Source organism: Plutella xylostella, chromosome 29, assembly GCF_932276165.1.
Source record: "Plutella xylostella chromosome 29, ilPluXylo3.1, whole genome shotgun sequence".
In the NCBI taxonomy this organism is placed as follows: domain Eukaryota; kingdom Metazoa; phylum Arthropoda; class Insecta; order Lepidoptera; family Plutellidae; genus Plutella; species Plutella xylostella.
The window spans coordinates 9,862,314-9,878,845 of NC_064009.1; the positions used below are offsets into that span (position 1 = coordinate 9,862,314).

At 34.7% G+C, this 16,532-nt stretch overlaps 2 protein-coding genes across 4 annotated transcripts; both read right to left on the minus strand.

The window, feature by feature from the left end:
* Window positions 1-10,886: 10,886 nt before the first annotated feature.
* On the minus strand, window positions 10,887-13,486 carry LOC105398495 (facilitated trehalose transporter Tret1). Its single transcript, XM_048631685.1, has 3 exons — window positions 13,191-13,486; window positions 12,838-12,970; window positions 10,887-12,677 (listed from the first exon to the last, which is right to left on the minus strand). Exons 1-3 carry the CDS (start codon window positions 13,212-13,214, stop codon window positions 11,341-11,343), a joined length of 1,494 nt encoding a protein of 497 aa, XP_048487642.1. The 5' UTR covers window positions 13,215-13,486; the 3' UTR covers window positions 10,887-11,340.
* Window positions 13,487-13,520: 34 nt separating this feature from the next.
* LOC105398493 (facilitated trehalose transporter Tret1) lies at window positions 13,521-16,406 on the minus strand. Of its 3 annotated transcripts, none has more exons than XM_011570605.3 (3): window positions 16,149-16,406; window positions 15,413-15,545; window positions 13,521-15,195 (listed from the first exon to the last, which is right to left on the minus strand). In XM_011570605.3, the coding sequence occupies exons 1-3, from the start codon at window positions 16,170-16,172 to the stop codon at window positions 13,895-13,897; spliced, it is 1,458 nt and encodes a 485-aa protein (XP_011568907.3). In that variant the 5' UTR covers window positions 16,173-16,406; the 3' UTR covers window positions 13,521-13,894. The 3 variants fall into 3 exon arrangements, with proteins under 3 accessions (XP_011568907.3, XP_048487645.1, XP_048487646.1); XM_048631688.1 differs by having other exon boundaries at window positions 16,259-16,400; XM_048631689.1 differs by lacking the exon at window positions 16,149-16,406 and adding an exon at window positions 15,812-16,035.
* Window positions 16,407-16,532: the final 126 nt, after the last annotated feature.

The window sequence follows — 16,532 nt, forward strand, 5'->3', positions numbered from 1 at the left end:
TAACTGCTGTTTTGTGTAACATATTGATAAATAAATAAATAAATAGGTACTAGCTGTTCCCGCGAGCTTCGCTTCGCTTCAAAAAGTTTTCCTGTGGGAATTTCGCCATAAAAAGTTGGTAAAGCTAGTAAACTAGTAAACGTGGGACGCCCTCCTGCCCGCTGGACTGACGACCTTAGGCGGGTGGCGGGTAGTGGTTGGATGAGGAAGGCCGAGGACCGAGTGTTGTGGTGCGTCCAGCAGTGGATGATTATTGGCTGATGATGATGATGATGCTAGTAAACTTATGTTAATCCAGGGTGTCAGCTAACTCCATACCAAACTTCATTAAAATCGATTCAGCCGTTTTGACGTGAAGAAGTAACACATACTCACAAACTTTCGGCTTTATAATACTCGTATTAGTAGGATATTAAAACTTGCATCCAGAATAGGCCTGCCTCTACAAGTGTTGGAGTCAAGTGAGAAATGTTGTTAAGAGCAGATATGCATCTGTATTGCTGCACTCGCCTTTCTTCATTAACCTCGAAGTGACCTTTGCATGTAAAATTATTGAGAGCTTCTGCCTTTTCAAGGTTGCCTTTCTTGTACGGAAGCTTGTAGAAATTTATGTGTCTTTCTTGTTTATATTTTTACAGTTAAAACTATCATAGATATAGGTACTATTTGATTTCATTAAGTATTTGACAAAAAACGCCCAGCTTTAGCTTTCGGACATATTATACTATTTTATCATTTGTGGATAAAGGTTATCGGCAGGTATTTCTCTATTATAACTCCCTGCGAATCTACCCTGATTCCTGAAACTTTAATTAATCGTATTACAGCTACCTATTATAAAAGTGATAAACATTTTAATATTTTGTATCTTCTAGTTTTTTTTTTCTAATTTCAAATTCAAAATTTAGCAGCACTTGTATTTTTATCCAAAAAAGAAAAGTTGCGGATAGTAGGTGTAAGTTGTAAAAAACAAGAGGGCATGGTATGAATAACGATGTATTTTTACCCACATTTTCTACAACACAACAAAATCTGATAATAAATAAATGTAAATAAATACCTCATTACATAATACGTTTCATAACAATTACAATTTGCAAAACGTCCGCCTATTTACGCGTCTCGTTTTAAAACTGTACGTTTTAATGTTTTAAACAAGCTCATTTAAATATTCCACAATTAGTAGTCACAACTTGGAATGAGGCCGGTTGAAGCTCGGGGGTCACTCTACTTGAGAAACCATTACCTAACGAGGGCTTCCATGCAATGGGAGATTTTCTTTTGACGTTTAAAAGTTCCAAAATCGATTAATAGATGGCATGTCGTTCTTATGAGCTGCATTCTTCTGAGGGGACGGAAGATGTCGATGATGTGTTAATATTATGCATAATACAACAGCTAGTTATTGCATATGGTTGAATTCACATCTATTGGGTATTTGTATTGGCTGAAAGGACTGGAATCCATGCCGGCTAAAAAAAATGCAGTGCTGTTGAGTATAGAAGTTTTACTAGCGCCATCTATAAGCGGTTTTGTCTATAGTTGTTGTCTATGGTTGAAAATCTCCCATTGGTAATTTTACTACATCGACATACAGTCGGGGTTAGCACAGTAGCTCTCCGAAAGTTGGTTTTTCGTCAGGTAGAGGAACCCCCCTAGATACCTTTTGATTGTCATGCATTGTGCGACGCATTATCATGTAAAATTTAATCGCTGGTCGGGACGGAATCTGTATGCGATTTCATTTGAAATGTAAAGCCATTATAGAGAGCGCTTTTTGAGGGCTTTTCAAAGGTTTGCTTTATGTCTACATCTGTACTATAGTATTTATTTATTTATTTATTTATAAACGCTTTATTGTACACAAACAAACAATATACAAAACAGATTACAAATTTAAAACATATAGGACGTATACAAAGGCGGGCTTATTGCCAAAAAGCAATTTCTTCCAGCCAACCTACGACTGGGTGAAAGAGAAATAGAAAATTAAATCTTTTAACTAATTAAATTTGAAGTAGGTACAATTAACAAAAATAATAAAACCTAACTATTATTAAAGCAAACATGAGACAAAACTACAAATATAAATATAAATAATATCATAATAAATTATAAATATAAAATAGAACTGCATACATATATACTTTAAATTATAAATAATATATATTATAAAATATATAAATACATATATTATTTTATCTGCCAACCTAACGATTCAAAATAGTGATTCTTCACATTTTTTTTAAAAGTTGCCAGCGATGGTGACTGTCGCACGCTCTCTGGCAAGGAGTTCCACAGGCACGCTGCCTTCATAGCGAATGAATCGCTATATGAGGCGGAATTATGAACAGGAATGCTCAACAATTTGTTTTCTACCGACCTCAATGCTCTACCCTGAGAATGAGAACACAAAAATGAGAACTTGCACTTCAGGTATTGGGGAGATGAGGTTTATATAGTTTGTTTGTTTGTTTGTTTGTATTAAATAAGTTCAGAAATCGGTAATAAATATATTTATTAATATGCTACATTATAAATATTATAATATGTAATAAAGTGTCCCGACATGAAAATTTCTTATTCCAAAAAATAACTACACTATTGACGTTTCATATGTCACCGGAACTTTGCATTGCTCGTGAATGTAGGTACATATACCTACATATCAATACAATCTGAATTGTACATGGATCTAAAACATACTAACATACAAATGAATAGAAAACCCTTTTTTCTAAATCGGTTAAAAATAGATAATTACAAACACACTTAGTTCCAGGACTTAAAAAAAACTTCCTTAGCAGAGCTCGCGGGAAAGTACTAGTGTGATTTAATTATGAATTTACTTTGATTATCCATAATTATAATCACATGCCTCCGTCCTCGTTACACGAAGTTCGTATTCCTAGAATTACATTATTAACGGCCTTTATGAATTTACCCAACAATACAGAACTTATTCACTTTCTTGTATAACGGTATATTAAAATTGTAATCCCTAATTGATGGAGAACCCGTAATGAATGAGGCTAAATTAAATATTCTACTATAAAGCAATAAAAAATTAAAGCTTATGTGTAATTTTATTGATTCATAGAGCAGTGGTAGCTCAGTCGGGTAAGCGCCCGCTTCTCACGCCAGAGATGCGGGTTCGAATCCCGGCGCTGACATGTACCATTGAGTTCTTTTAACTTAAGTACATGGTATACATCATCGCTCTTACGGTGAAGGAAATCATCGTGGGGAAACCTGCATATCTAGATCTAGTACATCTAGATATGTGAACCAGTGGGCCAGCGTGGTGGGAAATGGTCTAAGCTTAGGAAGGCAGTTTAGACCTTGGGGATTTGCACAAAGGTTCCACTCTAGAGAGCCTAGTGCAGGTACTTACACCCCCACAGAGAATAGAATAGAATATGATTGATTAAAAAAAACTGTTTGCATTTTATTCATCTCAGGATCACTCATCCCTTAAACATAAAACTCTATCAGAATTCACCCGACGGGAAACATAACCCTTCATACACAAAGGTCCCTGCTATCCTAAAGTCATAATTTCCGAAACATTAACCGTAAATGTGTGCTCGTAAATTTTACTCCCAATTTACGTTGTGTTACGTTTCCTTATTAGTCCCGGCAATTATACACGAGCCATGAATACTTGCGCCTCACGGCTGTATGATTTATACAGTAACATACAATATACAGAATTAGTATGAATTGATGTTGGCATGTCCATCTTTTAGGGTCTAAACACACCAGCTGCGGCTACACGGGTTTGTTGTCGACGTAGATCACTAAACGAGTTTATCGACGTCGATAACGAACCCGTGTAGCGGCTGCCGGCCGAATATACTCGACCGAAATTTCATGGCTGATCAGTTTGGGCATAGTGTTTCATCACATCAGTGATTTGAAATACATTTCAGGCGTAATCATACCAAACTTCAGTAGCGTATTTGATTTGCGGCTTATGCAGTTTTTTCACTTACGCTTTTCCGTCTTCCAGAATATAATAGATGTGCGATGTGCGTGGCGTGTCTTAGGCGCTCCGCTCACTGCACGAGAGTCGAGGCGGCGGCGGCGCTGCGGCGCGGCGGTGGCGACGACTGAAGAAGTCGAGGCGGCGGCGCGGCGGAGTCCTTTCGGAAGCGAGGTGCGAGTACACACATTTCCTCTACAAAATACGTAAAGGTAAAATAAAGTCATAACTTATACCTATCAGTTTCTAGCATTCCCAGCTTTTACTGATAACATCGCATCGATAATATCTTTTCCTTTCGCATATGCAATTGGCAGATTATATTCACATTATAAAAGCATTAGGTTCTATCTACCGAAACTAAACCGTGCTTGAAAAGTTTCACTAATATTTTATGCATTCAGGAGTAATTTATCTTGACTATTTCGGATTCAATGTAGTTCCTTGCATAAAAATAGAGGCAACAAACGCAGAACTGAAATTTAAACCGTTTCTAGTTAGCATACTGAAAATAAAACAGAAGTTTATCATTAAAATAATTTTGTTACGTTAGGTAGCCAGGTAGGTAAATAAAATAAGAGGTATTTAGTATTGATCATACTGCCAATTTGTATGTTAGGTTTCGAATTAGGTACTTACCTAACTAAAAAAGCAAGGTTTTTTTTGTTTTCACTAAGTTTTTCACCTAAAATAAGTACACAAAATGTTTTATTTTATCTATTTTTACCAACAATTAAAATTCTGTATACTATACATTTGAACAGTAGGTATGTATTTGAACTTGCGTGTAAACATCACATAATAAGTTGTAAAATATTATTTTTTTTTGTCTAAATAAATTATATTTCCTACCGTAAGTACGTATATCTCTCAGTACAGTCATGGTTAGTCCACCGATCGCCAAGCTCAAGACCAATTGCGAAGAGCCAACAGGACGTTATATCAGCCATTACAGAGCTAATGCACGCGTTTCCTTTGGCGCACCTTCTATTATTCAAGAGCGGAAGCACTCTAATTATATTGCCGTCGTCGTCGCGCCGCAAGTCCAGTCGGATCATCGAGATCCGTGATCCGTTAGGTTTATATTCTCTATGTAATCGTAATATAACAAACTAATGTAAAATATAATGTATAAAATAAGAGTGTTATCTGCCAACAAACTGCTTGCATGCAGTTTGGCAGAGTGCCGTTAGTTGAGTAAACTATGTATTTTATTATGAATAAAAACAATAATAATATAGGTAAGCGTTCACCTTTCGGCATCGTACGCAACGGACGCATCGCGTTCAGTTTTCTTTGGATAGAAATTCACACAAGTGCGTCCACTTCATCAGCATTGCCGATGCCGTTTATACTTTTATAAAAAATTCCTTCAGTAATTTTTGTCACTAATTAAACGCATACAATTATCTAATAGCATATTATCAACAAGTGTGAAAAATATTCGGGATACGGCCACTGAGATCCATAAACATCAATGATCAATAAAATAATGATCAGTGAGGACAAATATCTTCGTGGTTCGTATTGGTTAAACTAAGCGAGTTAGAGGTTTAAGCGCATATTGTGGATGCTAATTACACACTAAAGCATTTCAAGTTTACCTTGGGTGTGCTCTGGTGTTGCTGTTTTGTGTACAGGCAGAGCAAGCACTGGGAAACTTTGGTGTCATTACCGCCGTCTTCTAAAATGACAAAAAAAAACAATTAAGTACACCTGTGAAACTCACACTGTGTTACCACAAAAACCCGCGTTCAACACAGTATTTCATAAAATAAAACTGTTTACTTGTGTTTAGTTTTTGTTTTAACACCAACATAGGTACACCGATAGACTTTGTCACTTTCAACAGCATTTTAATTGCAATAATTGTTATGTTCGCAAAACAAACACTTTCCTTTTTTATTGTCATCTAATAATCCTAACTAATATTATAAATGCGAAAGTAACTGTGTCTGTCTGTCTGTCTGTTACTCTTTCACGCCAAAACTACTGAACGGATTTGAATGAAATTTGGTATACATAAGGTCTAGACCCTGGGATAGAACATAGGCTACTTTTTATCCCGGAATTCCCACGGGAAAACTTTTTAAGGCGAAGCGAAGCGCGCGGGAACAGCTAGTATAATTATATTGGATAGAATAGATGAAAACACATAAGTAAGTGTTAAAGTCATAACTGTATTTTTTATTTATTCAAGAAGCCGTTGAAAAACCAGTCTAAATAAGAAATCAGAGGCTACAATGTAATCATGGAGAATTTATTACCCGCATCGCTCGGCTGCCACCTAATTTTATTTACTACAGTCTTTTCCATCAATAAATCAAGATGGAGGCACAATTTTCGTGTCGATCGCGAAATACACCCGGACCAGTGTTGATCGTTGCAATTGTGGTCCAAGTGAAAGCTATGTTTCGAAAAGCAGAAGCAATTTTCATTAAACTTCTATTTATATTAGTCGCCTCGATTAATCATTTGAACGAAATACCTAATTACGAATATCAAACATCACACATGCGACCATCTAATTCTAAACTAGACAGAGCCATTATACTATTCAGGCTACTGAAAATAGTGTACCTACACTATACATATACTATTATATAGCGTACCTTAGTTCAGGTTTGATTATATTAATTTAAGTTCTGTAAATAACATATTTAGAATAGTTATCATTTGTATGATTTTTGTGAAATTTTAATAAATTTATCTTATCTTATCTTATCTTATTACAGTAATCTAAGTCTGACACTTTTTATCAGTATTTGTCAGATACTGACAAAAGTGTCAGATTTAGATTTAGATTCAGGTTTAGCTGGTTTAGCTTAGTTTAATTGTCCCTTGTGCAACTCAGCATGCATTTCCTATAACTTTAGACCTCAATCCTAATTGAGCTTCGGGCAAAAACTTGCAAGCGTCATATAATTATTCGCAATTTTTTATGAATATTTATTTCAGCTGCCTACCAGTGCGATAGTGATAGGGAAAATTACTAAGCTGTAAAAATGATGGATATCTGACTAATATTTACATATTGCATCACTATTTGATGTGCTTATATTTACGTTGCAAAATGAAAGAAGTAAGTATCAATATTTGAATATTGACATTTATAGTAGCTGAAGCACTACTTTGCTTTGTGATTTTGAAAATTCACCTTTTGCCTACTAATGCGAACTACAATGCGAAATCAATGCATCATGTGCAATGAGCATGCATTCCATTATTAAAGTATGTTTTTTAATCCCAGATACTTACTAAATTGACAAATTCTGAACTGTTCATTAACAATCGAATGTTGATGAACCGTTCAGAATCAGTCAATTTAGTATCTGAGATTAAAAAAACACACTTTAACATTGGCGTGCATAGAAACCTGACCCTCCCAGTTTTGTTGTACCCATATTATTTGTTTGATGCTCCATACCTAACGTTACTAGGAAAGGCGTTATCATACACCGTAATTTTAATAATCACTCATTAGTGCAAAATAATATTATTTTACTTTATTTACCTGTATCGTTAACTAATTCACAGAAAAGTTTATCAATCGGAAAATTTAAATGTTGAAAATTCAAACCTATTATGAGAAACAAAATTTGAAATGGATACTGCATTGCACCTATTAGTGCATTCACTTGTCGATTAGTAATCGGACATGGACAAATTGCGATCTCAGTGCTTGGCGTATTGCCATTTTCCACTTAGTGCATTTCAAAATGGCACCTTTGACGCTCGAATATTAATCTTTCTTCAGATTATCCGTCATTTGTTTAAGCATTAATTCAAACAGTAACTTAGAAACTGCTGTTTGCTTCGTAATTTCAGAATTTGGTCGCAAACTGAAAGATAATGAGGGGTAAAATTAAATTGAGTCCCCCTGGATCACCTATTTTTGATAAGAACCTTAAATAATAGCCATAGGCGGCTATCTCTTAACGTGATGTTTTTGAGAGTTTATACCTTATTTCCAAATTACGTTATGTTTCTACCTAACCCAAATCGACAGGACTTAGGATATTGAAAAAACACAAGTATTTTTCGTACGAAAATACGAATGATGATAATAAAGTAATTCGTGAAACTCACGTTTCTTGACAGCCATCTTTAATTTGGCTGGAGTTATCGCGTACTGAATATATTAAAAGGCGGGAAATGTTAGCTTAATTTATTATGTGAGAAACAATTTTCGGCTTAAACGTTTTGTTTCACAGCAGGTGTGCCTTAAATTGTAATTTATGAAAATATGTTATATTCTGGATACGACGTTTAGGGTGCTTTTCCACCAGAGATGTGCTATGCTACGATGCTATGGATGCGTTTGATATCCACCAATCATATTATTGGTGCACATAGCTTAGCACTGGTGGAAACGGATTCAACTAAGATATGTTTTTTGTATGGAATGATGCGTGCTATGGATGTGTGCTATGGATGCGTGCTATGGATATGTGCTATGGACCATCGCGAGTGGTGTAGCTATGTTTGTGCAGAGCCCCCGTCGTTTCCCTACTATCGATACATAGCATAGCTCGAGATGCGCATCTTTCTCGCATAGCTACTTTGCGGCGGCGCATCTTCCTCGCACAGCTACCTAGCGTAGTATTGGTGGAAACGGTCACATATTTTCGTAGCGTAGATATCACATCTTCGCAGCATAGCTGCATAGCACATCTCTGGTGGAAAAGCACCCTTAAATTAATTTATCTTGCAGTTATGGATGCTAAGGAATTATGGATGTCAAAATAAGGTGGTATATTGACTAAAGGCAAGCCGACACGCAAATGCGAAATATTAAAGCCGTGTGACTCGAAAACTGATCTACAGCCATTTTCAACCTGTCGCGTTCGTTCGTTATCGACGTAGATAAACGTTACTATGTCGAGATTCGCTATAAATGCGGCGCTGTGATTGAGGGAACGCGCATTGAACGAGTTTATCGACGTCAATAACAGACCGGTGCCGCGGTCGCTGACGACAAATAAAAGACGATAGAGAATAATCTGGGGGCACGGCAGTGCCCCCACCAAGTCGAGGAAAAAAGCGGCACGGTTGTACCATCCTTTTCTCGAAGCAATTCAGGCCATTTTTGACCCCCTGTAACTTCGTTGTGGATAAAACTAGAAGACTGAATTATCAATAACCATGCAGGCATTGTAAGGCACGGTATATTTCAAATTTCATTAAATTTGAAACAGTCGTTTTTTAAGAATTATAACGGGTCAAAGTTTCTTAATTTTGTCACTCACTGACTGACTCACTCACCGATCATAAAAATTCTAAGGCACTTCTAGCAGACCTAGAAGCTTCCAATTTGGAATATAAGTAGTGTTTGGTGTATTAATCAAGGAAAAACTAAAATATTTGGGGGCACGGCAGTGCCCCCATCATTTCGAGTATTTTTTTTTCAATTTTGGTTTAGTTTTCTAGATAGAAATTACTGCTTAAATAATTTCATAATCACATATCTGAGGGCACGGCAATACCCCCACCAAGTAAATATAAGCGCACGGTAGTGCCCCTGCCAAATCGAGCAAAAATTCCCGTCATGCAAATTATATTCGCAAAGGATGGATTACCTACCTACGGACAAAGCACATCAGGCTACCAGTGCTACCACTTATAGACAAATTTTCTTAATGTACAATGAACTTTGTGTATTGGAAACTAAGGTTGAAATTTAATATATACGAAGTATCAAAGTTACGTTTATTCATTACGTACATTACGTAGCCAAAAATAAAGATTCTTGATTCTTACCTCAAGTTTGCGATTTATGTAGGTAGGCAAACCTACCAAACTAAGTTAACGCACCTACGTACCTAGAAGGTACCGAAAAGAAAAAAAAGTAGAACTGTGTACAAAATACAAAAAGAAATGAGATCCCATCAATAACAATACTTGTCAAAAAAACTTGAGACTTGGTTTTTTTGACAAGTATTGTTTTTGATGGGATTATGTCTACCGGTTTCAAGTTCTGTGGTGTGATGTGAGCGCAGCTTTACATATTGTACTCCCAGTGTGTTGGTGAAAAACACTAAAACTGGAAATGTGCATGTCTGACGCCGTGGCAGAGCGTCTGATGAATTTCTTATGGAAGTCTGACGCTAGGAAACTCATCGGGTACCTTAACGCAAAAATTGCTGGCATAATTCGCTAGGTCTGTATCGTCCGATACCTTCGACGACAAAAAAACCTGTATGTCAAATAAAGGCCAACCCACACCCGATACAGTATGACAAGCAACTATTCGGCCAAATTAGGACACTGCCCATTCGGCCCGGTCACTATCATCAATCATTGCGGAATTACTCTGGCGAGTATAGGAAAGTAAACATGAATTGGACTGCTTTTCACGTCATACTTGTATGACCGATGGGTCGACACTTTAAGTACTTGTGAGTAATTTACTACTCGCTGGAAACTGAACTTTAAGCGGTGCGATGGTAGCTTTAAGGCCGATTCGCACAAATATCAGGATTGCTTTAGTGCCGTCACAGGTCCGGCGCAGTTTAGTGTCAAAAAATATTGTTTCACACATCCTAACTAATATTATAAATGCGAAAGTAACTGTGTCTGTCTGTTACTCTTTCACGCCAAAACTACTGGACGGATTTGAATCATATTTGGTATACATATGGTCTAAAACCGGACAAAGAACATAGGCTACTTTTTATCCCGGAATTCCCACGGGAATACTTTTTAGGGCGAAGCGAAGCTCGCGGGAACAGCTACTTACTCTTTTGGTCTGGTATTTATGGTTACTGATTAACGCTAACTTCAAACATTTAGAGGAAAGATTTTTATTGTAAAGATGATTCATTTATTCAATTCAAAAACTCGACAGCAACATGCACATAAGTACTAATAGAACACATTGCACAGTAAGAAGGTATATACATCATTACAGTAGGCAGAAGTTTTAAACAATATGGAGCAAAGTATACACTCAAAAGCAATTAAAACCTGTCATTGGAAGTTTTTCATAGCTCGCGAGTATATGTATAGGTACTTACAATATAATACTTAATTATAAAATATATTAATAAATTATGAAGTAAATATTTAATCAGCTGTTGAATGTGACGATTACACGTGAATTAACCGGTTAACTAATGACACTTATGAGAGAATATGTAAAGAATATTGTATTTGCAATTAGGTACATTACTTTTACCTACACCGATATCATAATAATTATGTAATGTTTTTGTTGAGTGTAATCTTGACAAGAATATTAAATTTCATAATATATTTTTATTATTTATGGTTCAATTAATATAAGTACTTTTTTATCATACAATTTGTTGTGTGCTTCAATGTTAATTTTTTATGTCGTAAGCAACAGTAAATAATTATGCTTTGTTATCACCAGTCACGTCATCATGTTTTGTAACCATAAGTCTAACTTCCACTTCTTGTACTGGTTTCCCATCTTTTGGTTTATTTTTAAATTCGCTTTCTATATCTAATAAAGTACGGTCTTTTGTTTCTGGCAATATGTAATAAAGAATAACCAAACAAACTGAAATGATGACTGAAAACACTAAAAATGATCCTTCAACTCCCATTGAGGAATAAATTTGCGGGCATGTTTTTAACACAGTAAATGAAAGTGAGCTTAAACTAAATGTAACTATGGCAGAACCTATTCCTCTATGTTGTAAAGGTATCATTTCGCCAAAAAACACATAAACAAGTGGAGATAATCCTAAATTAAATGAAACTATATACAATGTCATCAAAGTCATTACAAATATATCTAGCAAACGTGTTTGATCGAACCCATATGCATTCCGTGTGTAAACATAAGCAGAAAGCAATAGTTGAGAGAATAAAGACATTGATACACTAGTGAAAAGAATAGTCCTTCTTTTAATTTTCTTCAAAATAAATAGAGCCATAGTGTTTACTACAGATTTCAGAATATCAAGATAATTAAGATGCCAACTTACATCCTTTAGATCATTTTTACTAAGAAGAGACTTTAATATCACGTGCCCATATGCTGCAACATAATGAGCACCTATAAATTCAAACATGATAGCTATAAGAATACAGATAAAAATAGGTTGATAAAATTCTCTAATTAGCACATTTTTTTTGATCATCTTCAGTTTTGTTAAGAACGTTTTAGATTCAGTTTTCGATAAATTAGTAGACGTTTCATTTTTCAACTTATCGCTTTCGATCAAGTCTTCTATTTCTTTTCGTTGTCTTGGACCGTCACCTCTTAGCCAGGTGAATACCTTCCTAGCTTCTTCGTATCTTTGTTTAGAGACTAGCCAACTAGGCGTTTCTGGAGAGAACCAGGTAATTATTGCTGTTGCTACTGGTATGGCAGTTGTTACGGCAGCAGTTACTCGCCAGGATACCATAGTCCCCCAAACATGAATCCATATTATTCCAAAGCCTACTGCCAACGACGATACAGACGCAAAAGCCCCTCGATTGACTGGGTCGGTGTATTCCGCTATCATCATATTATTCATACACGCGTACATTCCAGCTGATAGCCCAAATAAAAGTCTTGCTGTGATAAAAATTGAAACAGATCTCCCAAAAACAAATAATAACCAATTTAGTAACATTGGTAATACAGTGATTAGATGTGTCTTTTGACGACCAAACAAAGACATCGTAAATGGAGTTAAAACGCATCCACATATTTTTGATATTCCAAAAATAGAACCTGAAAATGATAAATTATCACTGAATTTCTTTTATAATTTCAACGATGAATTTTGAAACTTGAAAATTGCAAAATCATTATGGAAACGACGATTGCAAAATTTAAAGGCCTCTTTATCTTTATTGTTCCCCATATATTAATCATTATAACTTTTCCTTACCTATCCACGATAGGTCTTCATTGCTCATTTTGTTCCCCTGGTCATCAGTGTAGTGTGCTACGAGGGTGGCCGTGTATCCGAACCCTGCTCCATGACCCATCAGAGACGTGGCTGCCCCCAGCACCACAAAACACTTAAAAATATTAAGGTTATTCAAAATTAAAATGTCTGTTAAAATATTGATACTAAGGTATTAGATATTTTAATAAAAAAATATTATTTCTATCGTCTTTTTATTTTACCTATTCAATAATTGGTTGAAATTTAATTTGTAACTGTTCCATTGACTCAAACATAGTAAGTCGGTTAGAGGTCTTAAAAATAAAAAATAAAACTAAGAAATGAAAACTAACCTGTTTCAGAAATGGGGAAATCATATTTGCATGTTTGAGAAAATATAATATTATTATATAGGTACCTAGTATTTACTAACTCTGTATAATATACAGAGTTACATATTATGTACAGTAAGAACTTTATGTTTAAAATACACTTCGAAAACCACTATAAATTAAAAATGGCTCATTATCACTCATACAGAGATTTGAAAACATTGCAATTTCTTAAATCTTTAATTCTTATGATATTAGTCACTGCTTTTGTTACTTAAAAAAGTAATTAGCTAGAGCAATGAAATTACGAAAATGAGCTCATGAGTGAAGAATTAATGTTATGTAGTACTTATGAAGGTATATACATGTATGTACATTCCATAATGGGAACAATAATATAGTAGGCAGTTATTTTACAGGTGTTCTTTGTCAAACCATGAATACATTATTGTAATCGTATTGTTGTAGTAAGTAACTACGTACATTATTTAAAAAGTTTGAAAATAAAATTCAAGTACCTAACAATCAATGAAACGTTATAAATAAGAAGAAATAATCCACTCTTTACTTATATCATAATGCATACATAGAAGGTACACATTATAGTTAATTTATTAAACATCTATTTCTAGATATGACATTCATAGTAGATTCGTAAATAGTAAGACTAACATATTACAAATTCTAATTTGTAAAAAACAAAATTTGTGGTGATGGAGTCAACATTAATTAGGCTTCATTAGTCTCACTTTAACTTCTAGGTGTGGTTTCTCAGTTTTTTTGTCTCTAAATTCTTTTTCTATATCTAGTAAAGTCCGGTCTTTTGTTTCTGGCAATATGTAATAGAGAATCACCAAGCAAACTGAGATAATAACCGTAAAAACTAAAAATGATCCTTCAACTCCGATGGAAAAATACATTTGCGGACATGTTTTTAAAACAGTAAATGAACATATACTTAAACTAAAAATAACTATTGATGAACCTATTCCTCTATATTCCAAGGGTATTACCTCGCCAAAAAGGACATAAGCCAATGGATAATATCCTGCGTAGTGTGATACTGTGTACAACGTCATCAAACTCATTACAAATATATCTAACAAAGGTGTTTGATTGAATCCATATGCATTTCGTGTGTAAATATAAGAAGAAAGTAATAGGAGACATAATATAGACATTAATGCAGTAGTGAAAAGAATAGTCCTTCTTTTAATTTTTTTCAAAATAATTACTCCCATACAGTTTACTACAGGTCTTAGAATATCGAGATAATTAAGATGCCAACTTACATCCTTTGGTTCATTTTTATTTAAAAGTGACTTTAATATCAAATGTCCATATGCTGCAACAAAATGAGCACCTATAAATTCAAATATAATTGCCACAAGTACACATATGAAAATAGGTTGATAAAATTCTCTCGTAAGCATACATTTTTTAATCATTCTCAGTTTTGTTAAACAAGTCTTAGATTCCGCGTTCGATAAATTTGATGTTTCTTTTTTTAACTTGTCACTTTCAATCAAGTCCTCTATTTCTTTTCGTTGTCTTGGACCGTCACCTCTTAGCCAGGTGAATACCTTCCTAGCTTCTCCGTATCTTTGTTTAGAGACCAGCCAACTGGGTGTTTCTGGGGAGAACCATGTAATTATAGCTGTGGCCACTGGTATGGCAATAGTTACAGCTGCAGTGGTTCTCCAGGATACCACAGTTCCCCAAACATGAACCCATATCACGCCAAAGCCAACTGCCAACGAGGATATTGACGAAAAGGCCCCACGATTGACTGGATCTGTATATTCCGCTATCAGCATACTGTTCATACTCGCATACATTCCGGCTGATATTCCGAATAAAAGTCTTGCTGTTATAAAAATTGAAACAGATCTTCCAAAAACAAATAATAACCAATTTAGTAACATTGGTAATACAGTGATGAGATGTGTCTTTTGACGACCAAACATAGACATTGTGGATGGCATTATGAAACAGCCGCATATTTTGGATATTCCAAAAACAGAACCTAAAAATAATACAAAATAATTATTATCTTACAATGTTTATACTCAACAACTTACTTGAAATAACTTTATAGGTCTTCGGTTATTGAGCATTTAGTATCAGAGGTACCTCGTAGGCATAAGTTTATTTCAAGTATTTGGTTCAAATGAAGGCTTTAACATCATAATAAAGTATTATTTTTCAGTTAGATCATAATATATCATAGGAAATAAACATACCTATCCACGATAGGTGATCATTGCCCATTTTATTTCCCTGGTCATCCGTGTAGTGTGCTACCAGGATAGCTGTGTAACCGAACGCTGCTCCATGACCCATCAGAGACGTGGCGGCCCCCAACACCACAAAACACTTAAAAATAATAAAGGTTAGTACAGTAGGTAATGTTTTTAACACATGTAGGTATTGATATGATTTACGAAGGGTTTTTAAACCGGTAAAAACAAACTACACTAATCGCAATGGATATAAAAAGCCCAATAATGTTTATAAACGATATGCGTTTATTATTTTGATAAGCCCTTTGACGACGGCTTTTTATAACGAAAGTTTATTATTAATGATTTTTATGTTTTTGAATTCAATCTAGGTAAGTCACTATAGGTGTCATCCCATACATTTTGCGGCTCTCCCAACGGGCGTTATATTTTGCGATATAATTTATGTTTTTAACATAAATGACGAAATTATGTCGTTTTGCAAGTCACTTGTAAACTGACAGTTCGTTCTGTAAATAGGTTATATAGGTGGTGCCTATGTTGATAAAGTATTTTGGTCGCCTACGTACGACATAAGAATGTATTGATTGTGTTTTATACGATTTAACTATTTATCTGTAATTCGCGGACTCTAGTTGGTAGTACAGACACAAAAATCAAACAGAGTATGATGATGTTTAAGGTTTGGAATAATATGGAAAATACAAATTCAAATCAGAAATAAAAACTTACGTACCTGTTTTAGAAATGGGGAAACCATAGTTGTTTATATGAGAAAACTATTAAGAACATTCACATTTAAAACATACTATTTTACGGAAAACGAAATAATGAAATAATTTCTACCTAAAGGCTCCGTATTAGTTCATATGATTTTAATTTTATAAGAATTTTGATTTATTATAACTATTAACACTATTAATACTAAAATGTAGGCAGATAATAAAGTAAGTAATGGATGAAGTTATCGTAACGTTATAAATATTCCGTAAAGAAAAAACTAAATGAAAAGTAGGTATGAAGCAAGATCAGTATACAGCTGTAATTTCTTTTGTTGAACCAAGAATATAATATTCTTATTTTATTATTATCGTGTTGTATCAGTTGTCGTATTTGTGGT